This window comes from Odocoileus virginianus, chromosome 26, assembly GCF_023699985.2.
Source record: "Odocoileus virginianus isolate 20LAN1187 ecotype Illinois chromosome 26, Ovbor_1.2, whole genome shotgun sequence".
NCBI lineage: Eukaryota > Metazoa > Chordata > Mammalia > Artiodactyla > Cervidae > Odocoileus > Odocoileus virginianus.
The window spans coordinates 7,813,935-7,830,457 of record NC_069699.1 but is presented as its reverse complement, the minus strand read 5'-3'; the positions used below and the strand labels follow the sequence as shown (position 1 = coordinate 7,830,457).

Here is a 16,523-nt window from a genome sequence, read left to right as displayed (position 1 = left end):
GGAAATGACTCTGGTCCATGCCCCTCCCATACACCGAACAACTTTGGTGAATTATCCAAGTTTGCACGATGAATACATGGGGCAGTGAATGAGGTTCCATGGAAAAAAAAAAAAAAAAAACCAAACCCAACCATAACTGAAAACTGTTCATTAACACATGAGAAGTTAGGAGAGGTGTGGGTCATGTTTCAAGGTGGAAATCACCCTCAGGATTGGTAGATAAAGAAGACCCAGAATATGGGTGAAGAGGTGGGCAAAGTGCTTACTGGTAAAGAGCAATGGACTTAATTTCAACTCCTTTAGGAACTGACATGGGACTTCCCTGGTGGCCCAGTGGTTAGGACTCTGTGCTTCCACTGCAGAGGAAGGTTTAGGTTTAGGCTTGATCCCAGGTCGGGCAACTAAGAGTCCAAATGCTGCACGGTGTGGCCAAACAAAACTAACAAAACAAAACCTTCCTTTAAATACTGATGAGCCTACTTGCAGGGCAGGAACAGAGATGCAGATGTAGAGAAGAGACTTGTGGACACAAGAGGGGAAGGAGAGGGTGGGATGGACTGGCAGAGTAGCGCTGAAACAGGTGCATGACCATGTGTGAAACAGACGGCTCTGGGAAGCTGGTGCGTAACACAGGGAGCTCAACCCCGTGTTCCGTGATGACCGAGAGGGGCAGCAATGGGGCTGGTGGGAGGGAGGCTGAAGAAAGGGGGAAAATATACGCATATTTATGGCGGATTCACGTTGTTATACGGCAGAGACCTACACATCACTGTAAAACAACTATCCTCCAATTAAAAATGAACTTTAAAAAGTGAGCAAATAAACACGGATGGCTCTGGAAAAAACACCTTCCTTTCAAAAGGAAATTAGGAGCTGACATGAAAGCTTTAGCATTTCTCAAATTTTCAGCACTCCCCTCAATATGTGTGTGTGTATCCAACAAGTAACTTTATATGCTGCTTATTCATGAACATACCTACCAGAACCACAGAAGTTCTAACAACAGTTTCATAACCAACACAACATGGTGTGATAGAAAAGCAAATGTGCTAGAATTTTAGTCACAGAACAATGACTAAATTTAGAGGGTTTTTTAAAAAATGTTCTTCATAAGCACTTGTTTCTCTATCATTGTTATTTAATTTTAGCTATGTTTTATTGTCTTATTGTTCTTTTTTTCCAAAATAACTCTTCTGAATTAAAAAAAAAATCTGCAACCGATTTTTTTTTTTCCTGCAAAACCCAACAATTCAAGAAAGAATGAAAAAAATAGCTCAATTTACAAAAATCTACTGGCCCATTTGGGGTTCTAATCCTTTGTTCTCTCCTCCTATTTTGTATCTTAATAGGTAAGAGGAAAATTTTAGGTTCTTAACATTAAAAAAAAAAATCATAGCAACTACATGTGAAATCATTTTCAAGTCAGCCTTACTCTATGCTCACACACACACATATAAACACAATCATGCAAAGGTGGAAAACAAAAAGAAAATGATCTTTACTATTTCTATGACTTTTTATTAAATTGGATTTAAATAAAAAAACAAAACAAACCTGCTATTTGTGGATTTTTGGTCACACCACATGGCACATGGGATGCTAGTTTCCTGACCAGGGATTGAACCGATGCCCCCTTCATTGGAAACGCAGAGTCTTAATTATTGGACCAGAGAAGTCCCACTACTTCTATGACTTTTGATTTACCCCAGTGAGAACAAAGGAAGTGTGAAAAATTGACCATGCTTAGGGTGTAAATATAACTGTAAAGTATTTAGCTGCCACTTTAGATTCTCTGTTTAAAATAATATTATTGTGCTGGGGACCAGAAGAAAGAAATCTCTAAATAGCGACATGTGAAAATTACTAGGGCTTCCCTGGTGGCTGAGATGGTAAAGAATCTGCCTGCAATGCAGGACACCAGGTAATTCCTGGGTTGGGACAATCCCTTGGAGAAGGGAATGGCAACCCACTCCAGTATTCTTGCCTGGAGAATCCCATAGACAGAGAAGCCTGGCGGGCTACAGTCCATGGGAAGTACTAAGAATTCACTTGGGTAGGGAGAGGGGACAGGCTCTTCTGGAAAGAGAACAGAGTATAAAAGGTTGACTTTTATGCTCACCAAGGAACAATGGAGAGAATCGAGGCAAATGAAAAAAGTCAAGACAAATGCCAGGGAAGAGACCAAAAACAATTTCCTATGAGGGCCGGGAGGTGACTCTTGGTTTTCAAGTCAGGCTATGACGGCCTCTCCATTTTCTACCTATTCACCAATCCAGATGCAATTACGACTGAGTACAGACAACTAGTTTGAATGCAGCAGATGAAAACCAAAGGAGAAAGGCTCACTAGCTCTAGGCCCATTCCACTTAGCAGAGGTTTTCATGTCAGAATTGCGGAAGCCTGCCCAGCAGGCCTGGCACGGGTGTTGGCAGGTAAAGAGGGTATAGTGACAGCAGTAAGCCAGGGCTGTGAGCTGAGCCAGGGCAGAGAGAAGGTTTGAATGCAGAGCGTCCGCCACTCTCAAATACATGACTTGAGGTGAAAAACGTCTCTGCTCTTCACATCAACGTGTGTAATGTGCAGCTGACATCGTGTTACTAATAGATAATGACTGAGCCCCTGCAAGGGACCGAGGCTCTGTTATCCAGGGATGCAAAACAAAAAAGAAAAACTCAGCAGGACCTCTCCTCATGAAGGACTTACAAATGGGATGGTAACAAGGAAATGAATCCAGGGGCAGTTCACACTAAAAAGAAAGTAATTATATGCTCTTGGTTTCCCATACTAAAGCATGGCTGCTATGTACCTGGCAGAAGGGTATTTAAAAAGGAAGGGAGGGCAGGATGGGAAAAATATCTTCCTTCTTAGTTCTTAGAAAGTGAGCAGTCAAATGATAAAGAAGCTGGCGGTTATGGATAAGCAAAGATTACTTCAGGTCTTGCGAAGACATGTTTTTAGACAGCACACAAAGAATTCACGGCGCATTCAAGCACAAGGTGGAAGCAGTTCAGATAAATTGATTCTAGACGTCCTGTGAAACACAAAAAGCAGAGCGTTATGGAAGCCCATGAGGAGCATTCGGAACAAACCAGCCTTCAAAGGCAGCTCAAAGTCAAGTCCTTGCATCTTACACTCCTGAACTTTAGCCAGACAAAAGCAGAGCAAAATGGCAAAACAACATACACGGACACTAACAAGGGCGTGAGGCGTGCCAATGCCTGTTGACATCTCTGGATAGCACCGTGTTGGCAGAAAACTGCCAAAGATGAGCCTTCGGCTAGAAACTTCCCGAAGGAGGCTGAGTCTAAGACAGCTGGAGGAAGCTGCATCTCAAGAGTCAAACCCAGGCTTGCCTGGCAAGGATGAAGGCGTGGTCCAAACATAACTCTTGAGCAAAGAGCCTCTGATTCCTTCATCCAGATGCCCACAGAGCAAAGAAACAACAGTCAACACAGGTCCAGAGTTAGAAATGGACCAAGTGGGAGCTGAGTCTAAAGACAGACAAGGTAAAAAGTCCTGGTTGTATTGGGGGAACTGCAAGAATGTATATGTTTATTTTTTTTTAATTTTTTATTAGTTGGAGGCTAATTACTTTACAATATTGTAGTGGTTTTTGTCATATATTGACATGAATCAGCCATGGATATACATGTATTCCCCATCCTGATCCCCCCTCCTACCTCCCTCTCCAAAGAATGTATATGGATGGGTTGGTTTCGATTGCCAAATACTCAGTGTCAAGTAAAAGTCTGGTCCATTGTGCCGACAAAGGAAGTTTCATTTTTGTTTCAGTTAGCAGACAAATGATGGACAGGCACCTTAGAATTTCAAATCATTGCTTGTCTTATTCCTGCTTAAGACAGATATTTTTATCCATCATCATTTTACACATGAGGCACATTCTCAGATATATGACACCGGACGAAAAACTGCTCTACTCTCCACATCAGCATGGATGATGAATGGGAGACACTGTTTCAAAAATATGTAATTGTCGAGGACCTGTGTCTGAGCGGAGTGCCTCAGGCTACTTCATCATCCACTCCAGGGAGGCAAGAAATATAACCAAGTGTGGCTCCTCCCCACAAGCTCAGGAACATGCTGGTAACTGGGAAATGGACCCTGAAGCAATTCACCCAAGAAGCAAAGGGCTCAGAGGCTCTGGGTTGAATACCAAAGCACTCCTCTCATGTGTTGGCAGACAGGTAGTTAGGAAAGGGTAAGAGGCGTGGATTCTAGGAGGGGGCAGCAATGCCAGAGAAAGATGAATTTTGGCCCAAAGGAAGCAACGTTCCAGTTTTAATAGTAGCATCATGTGATTAGATAGGGACTTCCCTGACAGTCCAGTGGTTAAGATGTCGCCTTCCAATGCAGGGGTTGTGGGTTCAATCCCTGAATGGGGAGCTCAGATCCCATATGCCTCACAGAAACAATACTGTAACATTCAATAAAGGCTTTAGAAGTGATCCGTATCAAAAAAAAAAATCTTGAAAAAAGAGAGATTAATAGCCAAGGAGACAGACTCACACACAACATACCAGAAATACACATATACACACACAAATATGATATATGACACACATATATCTGTATATGTACATATTTTTTTTCCTTTTTTGGTTATATCACATAGCTTGTAGGATCTTAGTTTCCTGTCCAGGTATGCAATATGGGGCCATGGCCGTGAAAGCACGAAGTCCTAACCACTAGACCAGGAGGGGATTTTGTGCATATTTTTAATTGACAAAAATAAACACATTCTGGAAAAAAACAAACATCACAACTTACCTTACATCTCACCACTCATCATGGTATAGAATAATTTAGTACATTTTCCTCCTGGTCTAGGGAGAGTTTCACGTCTTTCATTTGTCAAATCACAGATGTGTGTATGGAGACTCTGGTCAACAGTGTTATTAGATCCTTTTCTTTAGTTAGGACCCTTTTACAAAGGAGATATTTCAATAACAGCTCTAAATTATTCATGCCAATGTATAAAAATTGGGACTTGGCACCAGGAAGCACTTTCTTCCCTTTTCTATAAACAAGATTATAGATGATAATATACACATACATGCTATCATTACAAATCATTGTCCCCTAAAAAATACTCTGTTGAGCTTTTTGGAAACACTCTGCAATTTTGGTTAAAACATACCACTCAAAACTACGCTTAGTGGATACTTTTGTCTACAAACCCTCCCTATCTCAATTAAAAGTGAAAGAATTTAAACTGACAGCATCAGATCACACTTTGAACTGTGCCCAGAGTAATGGATATGATGTTGGTTTTCTTTTCATTTCCTTTATAGTGCTTACAATGATCCAGATAAAATAAAAGCAATCTAATATCCTCCTTACAAGTATCTAATCTGAAAGCTTTCAAATGGTTTTCAATAAAATGATTACGCCTTCTTTCCCCTCAAGCTTATGGCATTTTCAAAATGTTTCAGTCACACACCGTGCCTTGAGAATGTGCCATATGTTTTCATGAAAATGTCGCAATTATTCAAGTAAGTATTTTACTATCATGCTCACGCATCTCTGAATTTCCTAATTACAAGACATGTGAAAACATGGAGTCACAGCACTTTTATGAGACTCTTAACCAGCATTGCATTTTTAAATTTAGTTCAGCAAAGAAATACTCCGGAATAATCTAAACCAAACCATAGATATATTTTGAGAAAATTCAAAAATTTTTTCCATCTCTTTCAAAGGTTTCTAGAGAAATGACTTATTGATATCAAGCCTTCCAACCCAGGGTTTCCCAGCCCTGGCACTACTGACATCTTGGGCTGGATAATCCTGTGGTGTCAGGGGCTGTCCTGTGCATTTTGGGATGTGTAGTCGCATCTCTGGTCCCTCTCCTTAGATGTCAGTAGGAGCCCCTCCTCCCCAGGTCATGATAATAAAAATATTTGCACATACTGCCAGATGGCCTTGGATGCATGGGAAAACTGCCTCAGGTTGAGAAGTATCACTTACAGAGCAGGTGTTCATTAGTCTATTTGCCCAGTGCTCTGGGTCCTCTGAAGTTATTGTGCAAGATAACTGACCACTAGAGAAATTAAATAAGTACAAAGCAATTTAAGATGTACGAACTAGTAGGTATAAAACAAGCCACAAGGATACATTGTACAACATGGGGAATATAGCCAGTGTTTTACAATAACTACAAATGGAGTATAAACTTTAAAAATTGCAAAACACTGTATTTTGCACCTGTAACTTATGTAATATTATAGAACTATACTTCGATTTTAAATAAGTAAAAAACAAAACCCAACAAAACCCAACAACAATGGCCATTCATCATGAAAGAAACAAGTCATGAAATTAGCAATTTTCCAAATCCCACCAAAACCAGCCTAACCCTAAAATTCCTGAAATATGTAAGATCCTGTCCTCTGCATTCTCTTGTCACTGCTGCTGTTCCCAGTGGTATCTGTGTGGGGTTGTAAGATGAGAAGACAGTTTATGTAGTGAAGAATCTGCTATGTGTCCAATTGAGATCTCAAGTTCCTGGAATTATCTTGAAAGTGAAAACAGTTCAAACACAACAACAAGCTAACCATGGATTCAGCCTGAGAAATATCCATTTTCAATGAACACCTCATAGTTTGTCACTCCACAGTTTCTGATCTTAGATCCTAGGAATACATGAGGGAGACCATGTCCAGGGAGGAGAGGCCAGAGAGAAAAGTATATTTCTGGAAAGTATCTGTATTTTGATTTCCACATCAATATTGATATTGATACTGAGATACAGATTCCAGCTCTCTATAGATCTGCTCTTCCTAAAACAAGACCCTCCACCACCATTCAGGCCCCAGGAACTTTCAGACCACTGGCTAGCAAATTCAAAAGCTCAGACACAAGAACAGACATCAGATCTTGTGTCTCCGTCAAAGAGAGGTGATGGACGAACCTGTGTGTGGATTAAGGAGGATGCTTCCGGGCGGGATGCCTGTGGCAGCTTCGAGCGGAAGGAGGATGTAGCTGGCGCTGCTGGGAGCGACCTGGCCCCCCATCCCGTTCTCTGGGTAGGTCACACAGCCAGGAGAAGTGGCTGCCACGCCCGAGACCAGTGGAGTGCTCTGGAGAGGCGGATACGTGCGTGACAGTGATCCTGAGGAGCCTGCGCTGCTGGAGGACTCGGAACCTACCAGAGAGACACAGATCAACGAGTCATTCCACATGGAGAGGGGAGCGGAACCACTGCTTACTGTAAGCAATCCATCACTGAAGCATCTGAGGCGACTGCTGCGGCACGAGACTAACTAATGCCTCTCCCACATTTTATTTGTCACATGTTTTTCAGACAGATCAGACTCCCAGGAAAAGAGAGCTGAAGAAGGAGCCCCCAGCTCCTGGCATCTCACTTACCACTAGGGGGATGAGCTGGTAAACGGTACCATAAGGCTCAGAACTCAGTGCCTGCAAATTCCTGTCTCCTCGAGTAGTGAATGATGTGGAAAGGTCTCACTGAGCTTGAGTTCCGACACTAAAATGACTGGGGGACGTCCCTGGTAGTCCAATGGTTAAGAATCCCCCTTGCAATGCGGGGACATGGGTTCCATCCCTGTTGGGGGAACGGAGATCTCACATGATGCGCGACAAATAAGCTCACATACCAGTACCAGAGAGCCCACGCACTGAAATGAAAGATCTCTCCTGATTCAAAGAAGATCCCACATGCTGTTAACTAAGATCCGATGAAGCCAAATAAATGTTGTTATTCAGTCACTAAGTCCTGTCTGGTGTCTGACTCTTTGTGGCCCCATGGACTATAGCATGCCAGGCTCCTCTGTCCTCCACTGTCTCCCAGACTTTGCTCAAATTCCTGTCCACTGTAGCCCAATAAATGAATACATAAAAGTTAAAATGACTGGGATGGAGGTTAAAATGGCTGCAGTTTAAGGAGAAGTCCATGGTCATGCAGATAGCTCTAAAGTACTAGTTCTCCAACATCCATAAAGCTGAATTTTGAAAGGTCGTAGTCAGAAGTGATCTTTCCTCTCAAATGTGAGTAGAAGAACTGGCTCATTCCTTCTAATTAAGATCTAGAAAGTGCTTAAGATCTGCACCAGATCTTGCATATTCACAGAAGTCTTATTAATATGATCAAGAGATAAATCAAAGAGGTCTTGGCCATCACAATAATGATTGATCATTCTTCAGATGACACAGGAGCAGAACCATGCGGGGATTTGTGGACTGACGATTTTTCAAATACACAGGGTCAGTGTGCAGAAGCCACTGAGATGGAATTCAACGCTAATTGTCTCCCTTTCCCTCCAGTGTGGACAAGAAAAGCTACATTCCAAGTCCACGAGACAGCAGCAAGCAGAGCCAGGCAGCTCCAGCGCCCTTGCCCATGGCTGTTCTTGGGCCCTGAATATTAAATCAGAGCCTCAGAGAGAAACTGCCCCAAGCCAAATTTCTACATCTGTGGATTCAAACTAATGAATGGATTGAGTGACATCACAACTTGCAAGAATGGAGTATAAGGAATTTTTAAAACTATTAGCCCACACTATTGATTTATATCATTAAAAATTCATTGTTCTGGGTCACTAAAGGTTAATACATATATAAAGAATATTTAAGATTGTTTTGAAGATTCTAAAATGAGCCCTTAAACTGGAGAACTTCTAAAATAAATGAGAGGAATATAATGTGACTGCAGACAAAAGGCACCACCACTAGAGACTGCGGTAATATTTTTGTTTTTGAATACAAGGTGTGAATTTATTTTCAAATTCGAATCAAACATGGTAGAGTGGCTTAAAATCTTAAACTAAGTTGTCTGAATTGAACAAATTCAGAATTGGGCAAAAATAGTCATGACTATGTCACCGCAGTGCTTCTCAGAGAGACCACTTCTTGTCCCTCAAAGCAGAGCATGATCAATGTCGAAGTGTAATTAAATTATTTTCTCATTGACTCTTTTAAGGGACATCTAAAAGTATATAAAAATAAAAGTCAAAAGTTATCCTGAATTAGAATGATAGTGACATTTACTGGGTACGTAGTATGTGTGGACATCTTGGTAAAACCTGTAATTTGAAGGACTATGACCGCACACACAGGGAAGGAAATGGAAGCAGAGAGAAGGCAGCTAACTCAAGCCAATTCATACAGCTAGATAACGACGGAGCTGGGATGTGATCCTGGCAGACTGATCTAGATTCGGTGGGGATCTTCTGTGCTTTTCTGACTATTCAGAATGATCAGGTTTCAGGTGAATTCAAGATGGTCCACCTAACTAATGGAGATACGGTTCTGAATAATATATGGGTACATGGGGGGGTGAACTGGAAGACTGAGACTGATATATGTGCAGTATTGATACTATATATGAAATAGGTAACTAATTGGGAATCTACAAGGATCTCTAATTAACACTCTTTGGTGATCTAAACGGGAAGGAAATCCAAAAGAGGGGATATATATATATATATATATATATATGTATGTATGTATGGCTGATTCTCTTTTCTGTACAGTTGAGACGAACACATGGTAAAATAATATACTCCAGTAAAAATTAATTAAAAAAAAAAACACATGGGCAGAAAAATAAAGGATCTAAAGGGAAATGTGGAAATGGTAAGAGCAGTTGTGGGAACACACAGCTAACATGTCTGATCCTGAATTCACTGCTCAGTGCAAACTCTAGTGTGTGTTTGTGGACTTGTGTCTATGATGCGATGCTACAGTCCAAGTCTGACACTTAAAGAGTCAACAACAGCAACAACAGTAATAATACAGTAACACTTTCTGCCTCCAGGAGTTGAAGGTCACACACAATTGATTCAGCCTGCGTTCAGGCTGATGGGTTAGATAGAAAAACTGGGGCCTAATAAAGAATCTAGGGCCAGCCTGGGCATGTGTGTTGGTGCTGGGGACTGATACACAGAGACAGATGTGCCTCTATAAAATCCAAAAGATGATTTCACCTTGGCTTTTGGAAGATGGCCACTGATCATTGATTGGCAATATCATTTCCGTCTACTGGCTGAGAAAAAGCAGCAGCTTCAATAGGAACAATGACAAGACAAGGTAAATATAGGGCCCACAGGTTAAAAGAAAGAGAAGAAGGAAAAGTAAATTCGGCTTAAACTCTCAACACTTGCAAAGATGGAACCAGCAAGATTCTTTGAAGGGCTGGTTCAGCCATGATCATGCAGCCTGGCTGGTGTCTAACCAGCTTTGAACAGTTTCTGAACATGGGTCATCTAGAATCAGGTAAAGCAATATCCTATATATAGCCAGAATTAATGGCAGTTCTTGATTAAAAATGGATGCTACCAATGCTAATAAAAGGCATAGGAGTAGAAGTGATCACAGTTTTATAAAAAATTAATATTTGAGAACTTTACTACTTTGGGCACTGAGAGTGGTTTGTGTTTTCTTTTTTCAGGGACTTAGTGATAGCAACTGCAAATATTTAAGCAGTATGTCAATGTGACCAAGCACCATGCTAATAATTCTGTATGAATTATCTAATCTACTTTGCACAGCAGTGCTGCTTTGCAGATGAGAGCTGATCCTCAGAGATGCTAAGTAAATTTCCCAAGTGCAGTGGAGAAGCCTGAGTTCAAGCGGAGGCAACACAATTCCAGGGACCACGCCTGAAGCCTACAGGTCACGTGTTTACACTATGGGTCATTCCAGCAAGAACCAGTGGGACCACGGTCCTCACCAGGCCTGAGCCAAGTTCTAGGAGACACTGCCCAGAAATTCAACACTACTCACAACGGGCTGCTCAGAAGTCGGAAGTTGAACCTGGAGGGGCAGCTGGTGGGAGGTGAAGAGAGAAGATACCAGGGTGACAGCCTTAGGTGAATACTCAAGAGGGAGACATGAAAAGGGAAAGATGGAAAGAGACTGGGGCAGGGATCACAAGGCAGACAAAATGGAAATCCAGGGAAGGGCTGGGGCAGAAAGGGAAGGGTGGGGGCAGACTCCCTTGGAGAAGAGAGTGCACCATTCATTCCCCAGGGAGGGAGTGTTGGCTCTAGTTCTGTCAGAATTCCTTGTATTTTCCTCCAGAAGTGACTTCTTTTTTTTAGATCTCAATGTCTTCTTTTATAAAATGCAAGTCACCAGGCTAAAGGATGAGTAGAGATGAGGATGATGCCCTTGAAGTTCCCCTCAGTTTAATACACTTTAGATCGATTTCTTCCTGATTATAGGCCCCTCTCCTCCCTTTTCATAGAGCATCTGTGTTCCTTTAAAATGTAAATCTTCTCCCAGTCTCTTTTCAGTTTTACCACCAGGAAAGGTCTTTCTTAAGGATGTGGGAACCAAGCCTTTGAAGCGTAATCCTCAAGGAAAAAATGGTGCCTTTTTCTGCTAGTCTCTGTGCCAATCAGTAAACACAAGTGGTCTAATTAAACTGACCCATCACCTATGTAAGCGCCTCTAGCATCTCTCTCGTGCACTTACAGATTCTCCTGTCTTTGTTTCTGCAGGGCTGAGTTTAGTTTCTCTCTCTTACTCCAAGAGTCTTGACCTCACTGGATTAGTTATGGGTAAAGTCTTTCTTGCCTGTTTAACTCATCAGGGACAATTTTTCTTTTACAGGGACCCTGAACAGGAGAATTTTTTCCTCCTGAATCCAGGAAAGTGTCTCCAGAAACCAGGGATCAGAGTTCAGTGGAACTCTGAACTAAAACTTCTGAAATAACGTGGGAAAGAATATCCAGGACGCATTAGCATAGTGATGAACATTAACACAAAGAAGAGGAAGCGATGGAAAGATGACGTGTCTTGCTTTGGCTCCAGAGATATCCCGGGGCACAGACCAGCAAGGTGACAACAGCAAGGATACCCTTGCAACCAGAAAACAAGATGCCAGGTCATGTCGATTTTGTGAAAACCAAGCAGAAGGTGGTCTTACTTTTCCAGAGCAGCTATTTCTCAAGCTTGGTTTGTAGACAAGCCATCTGTGCTTGGACAAACTTCTCCTGTGATCTTAATGCAGCTAGTCGAGAAGCCCTGCTCTGACATCAAGAGGGAAGGACGGTAGTCAAAAAACATGGTGTGGCCAGTGTGGAAAGAAACAGAGGTAACCCACTTATTTCTCAACCCCATGTCCACAACAGCACTATCTACAGTAGCCAAGACATGGATGCAGCCAAAATGTCCATCAGTGGATGAATGGCTAAAGAAGATGTGGTACATTTACAACGGAATATTACTCAGCTACACAAAAGAAGGAAATAAAGTCACTTGCAACTACACGGATGGACCTAGAGATGATCATACTAAGTGAAATAAGCCAGAAAGGCAAATATCCTATGATATCACTTATTTGTGGACTCTAAAAAAATGATACAGATAAACTTATTTATAAAACAGAAGCAGACTTACAGACTTTGAAAACAAGCTTACGGCTCCCAAAGGGGGATAAGGGGACAGTGATAAATGAGGAGGCTGGGATTAACAGATGCACACTACTATATAAAAATAGATAACCAACAAAGACCTACTGTATAGCACAGGCAATTCTACTCAACACTGTAATAATCTATATGGGAAAAGAATCTGAAAAAGAAAGGATATGTGTGTCTCTGTAATTAAACCACTTTAATTAAACACCTGAAACTAACACAACATTTTAAATAAACTATACCCCAATATAAAATAAAAACTCCCCCAAACCACCAACCAAAAAAAAAAAACAAAAACAAAAAACACAGACACACACAACATGGTGTGGCCAGCATGGAAAGAGACAGATGACATGGTATTCTTAATTCTCACCCATTGCCACTACCAAGAGAGAATGGGGCTGCAGGCATTCAAGTCCTCTTCACTGTGAGGATGGGCTGAAATCAGCTGTCTCCATAGACCTTCGCTGGACTCCTGGTAACTGACCAGGGCTGCGCTCAGGGCAGAGGGTACAAGAGGGGAAATGCAGCCCAGATCTCAAGAGGATGTGCTTCCACATTTTGACTTCAGTAACACGCTTTTCCCAAAATGTAGGAAACTCTGCTTCCCATCTGGAAAGCATCTTGTTATTATCTATTTGAAGCTAGAACCTATGTGATTAGAGGAGGAGCAGGAGCACTTAAATATCGTAACTCCAGACTGACCTGAGCTTGCCATTCCACTGTGAACAATAAAGTAAACAAAACAAAAACAAAACTGGAAACCTGGAACGATTCTGAAGCTCCATGACAGCAAAATTGACAGCTTTGCTTCGTGAAACCATCTTGGGAGATTCTAAGTTTGTTTTGACATCCTATCTTGATCTCCTGTAATTTTTTTTTTTCTTGCCATTCCTATACCTTGACAGGCTTTCAAATGGAGATGCTTAGGTGAAAAGAAAAAAAAAAAAAGTCTGAAGCACTTACAGCTTCTAATCATTCTTCAAAGAACATGGCATTTTAGCATTCTTGAAGTGTTTTAAATGTTTCCAAAGAGGTCTGCTTTGGAGATGACTGGTGGTTGGTGCGTGGAGAAGAACGATTAATTTGAAAATCTTAAGTGCTCTTCGGGTGTGCTGGAATTTTTAAGTGCACCGTTTAAGGTACTTGGTTTCTGCATTTGAAGGAGATTTAAAACTATTTAACCTTTCTTAGTTTACAAGAGCTCAAGTGTACCACAGTGGATTTTCTTGTCTCCAGTTGCTGCAGTAGTGGGGTATAAGAGCAATTAATCATAGGAAGAAACCAAGAATTCACCAAATGGTGAATAAAAATGCCAAAAGGCAGCACAGGCCCACCTGACTCTTTCCAAGAAGCAGGGTGTGTGTGTGTGTGTGTGTGTGTGTGTGTGTGTGTGTGTGTGTGTGTGTGTGTGTGTGTGTGTGTAAAGTAGTGACTGAGACTAAATGCTATTAATTTTCTGCCTATATAGGAAAACACAAGATAATTTCTTAGGAAGCACTTGTCAACAACATAATTATGTTAAGCCATTAGCATAATGAGCCGAGATTTCACAAAGAGTCTCTGAGCAGTTGTGAGAAGCTTGGTTGGGAATGTATTCACTGTGGAGAACAGCATGTGTTTTTTAACCTCTGGTTGCTGTTGTCCATTCACCATTCCCCTGGGGTCCTGGCCTCCCACTCTCCATACCCAGGCTAGGAATCTGGGAGCCGTGTACCCTGACCTCCAGACGCATCACTGGACCACAACCCTAGCTGGGAGTCAGGGCCTCCAAACTTCCAAGGCAAAATCAAAACCAAAGGAGAATACTCCCATGCTAACATCACACTTAAAGTTCATGGAGGGCTCCTGAATGGTGGCTCAGTCAGTTTCCAGGGATTCTCTCAAGTTTTTTGATTGTGGCCATTTGAAAATAATCTGAAAATGATGGTGAGGGATACTTGTGAGACAGAAGAGCTAGAAACGGCAGACCATGAGGGATATCTCATAGACTGCTATGAATCCCATGGTGTTATGCGTCCATCAGTGTGAAGTTGTTTCAGGTTAATGGTTCTCCTAGATTTCTCATCATTGTGCATGTCTCAAAGACTGTGCATGCAAACCTGAACCAGCTCTATCAGAAGGTCACTATTCCCTTGTAAGAAAAACAAAATAGGGAAACGTAAAGCGATGCACGCACCTAGCTACTTGGAAATGAAAACTTTCTGAGGCTCTTTTTCCTTAACTGCAAAACATTAAAAAGAAATAATAAAAATAAGCAATAATTAGTGTTTATTGAAGGCTTATAACTTGCTAGCACGATTAGAATATCTTTGTGTATATTAATTCTTAATCTTTGCAATAACTTGCAATACAGGTACTATGATTAGACTAATTATGAGATTATTTCTCAAAGGAGGAAACAAATAACTTACCCCGGACCACACTAAATAAAGTGTGAAGTGTTAGTTGCTCAGTCATGTCTGACTTTTTGTGGCCCCATGGACTGTAGCCCAGCAGGCTCTCTGTCCATGGGATTTCCCAGGCAAGAATCCTGGAGTGGGTTGCCATTTCCTCCTCCAGGAGATCTTTCCAACCCAGGAATGAAACCTGGGGTAGATTCTTTACTGTCTGAGCCATATACTAAGAATTTACCAGAGCAAGAACTGAAACAATTAATATTATAATTATCTGACAATGTAGTTTTAAAGAATAAATCATAATATTAAATGCAAAAAACAGCCAACCTTGGTTAAATACTTGGCTTGTACAGGTGCCTCAGTAACTGATTTTATATAAATGATCAAATTTAAAATTACAACAGTTCACCGAGGGGGGTGAGAATAACATTCTATTATCACTTACATTTTACAGATAAGGAAACTGAGGGTAAGAACTGGGTTCAATCAAGAACCCCAGGCACACGATTCGCGACAACAGTATGGTTATTTCAGCGGGAACTCCTGACTTTGTGGCTAACCCAGTGATTAATAACATTCACCTTATCATCATGGGCTTCTCTGGTGGCTGACAGTAAAGAGAATTCACCTGCAACGTGGGAGGCCTGGGTTCTATCCCTGGGTCAGGAAGACCCCCTGGAGGAGGGCATGGCAACCCACTCCAGTATTCTTGCCTGGAGACTCCCCGGGGACAGAGGAGTCTGGCGGGCTACAGTCCATGGGGTCACAAAGAGTCGGACACGACTGACTCAGCGCAGCACAGCATGTCGTCTTTAGTTCAGGGAACTCAAGAGAGTGCGCTGACCATACAGCTGGGACGGAAGCCGCAAACTAGGGCGGCACATAAACCCATTCAGTACTAACTACCTGCTTTGGACAGCTTCCCGGTACTCCTGCTACTGGACGTGCTGTCAGCCCTGCTGAGCACCGTGATGCCCCCGAAACTCGCCGTCTTGGTCATGGCCGGCTTGAGGTTGCGGTTGGAGCTGTCGGAGTCTGTGCTGCTCCAGGCCCTCTGGTGGTCAGACCACTTGAGTTCATTCTCGGAGCTGCTTTGCCTGCTTCCCGAAGTTCTTCCTGAGCCATCTCGGTTGCCCCTGGAGCACGGCCACCGGAAAGATGCATGGGGCAATGTTAGACGCCGTGAGCAGAACGGACACCGAGTGGGGTGGTTCTTGTAAGTATCATCTACGCAAGAGCCTTCTTGTCAACCCTTCCCAGGGCACCTGCTGCCTCCAGGGACACCACACACCTCACTGATGTACACACAGGTAACACGTTACACAGAACGCTCATGTTACACACAGAAAAACCGAACTGAGAAATGTCACAAAATCCCTCTGCCAGTGAAGGAGAAATGAGAACAATAGGATATAAAATATAATTGGTAACTTCTCTCATGCAGAGGAGAGAGGGGGTACATTCTCTGGACCCAAATCAATCGTGAATCAATGTTTGAGAGCAATTATGATGTTGAATGAACCTAAAAGCAACTCCCACTGAAAAAAGAGCTCTGTCTTTCTTTTGAGCATTAAGTAATTGGACCACAGAAAAATGGAACACACAGTTCCAAAGAAGCCATTTACTAATTTAGTTTCTAACTTCATGAGAGATATAGATCTGCATTTATTAAGGCTTTGGCAGATGGCACAGAAATCACAGGAATTCCTCTATTAACCTA

The 16,523-nt window shown here is 42.1% G+C and overlaps 1 protein-coding gene across 26 annotated transcripts in view; it reads right to left on the bottom strand.

Moving 5' to 3' along the window:
• Positions 1 to 16,523, bottom strand: part of ARPP21 (cAMP regulated phosphoprotein 21) — a 159,575-nt gene that overhangs the window by 59,872 nt on the left and 83,180 nt on the right. For 17 of the 26 annotated variants that reach the window (XM_020880551.2, XM_020880548.2, XM_020880555.2 and 14 more), the window contains 2 exons: positions 15,707 to 15,939; positions 6,932 to 7,165 (listed from right to left, as the gene is read on the bottom strand). In XM_020880551.2, coding sequence (XP_020736210.2) covers positions 6,932 to 7,165; positions 15,707 to 15,939 — 467 coding nt within the window. The remainder of the gene's footprint in view (positions 1 to 6,931; positions 7,166 to 15,706; positions 15,940 to 16,523) is intronic. The other 9 variants (XM_070455366.1, XM_070455379.1, XM_070455369.1 and 6 more) reach the window with 2 other exon arrangements.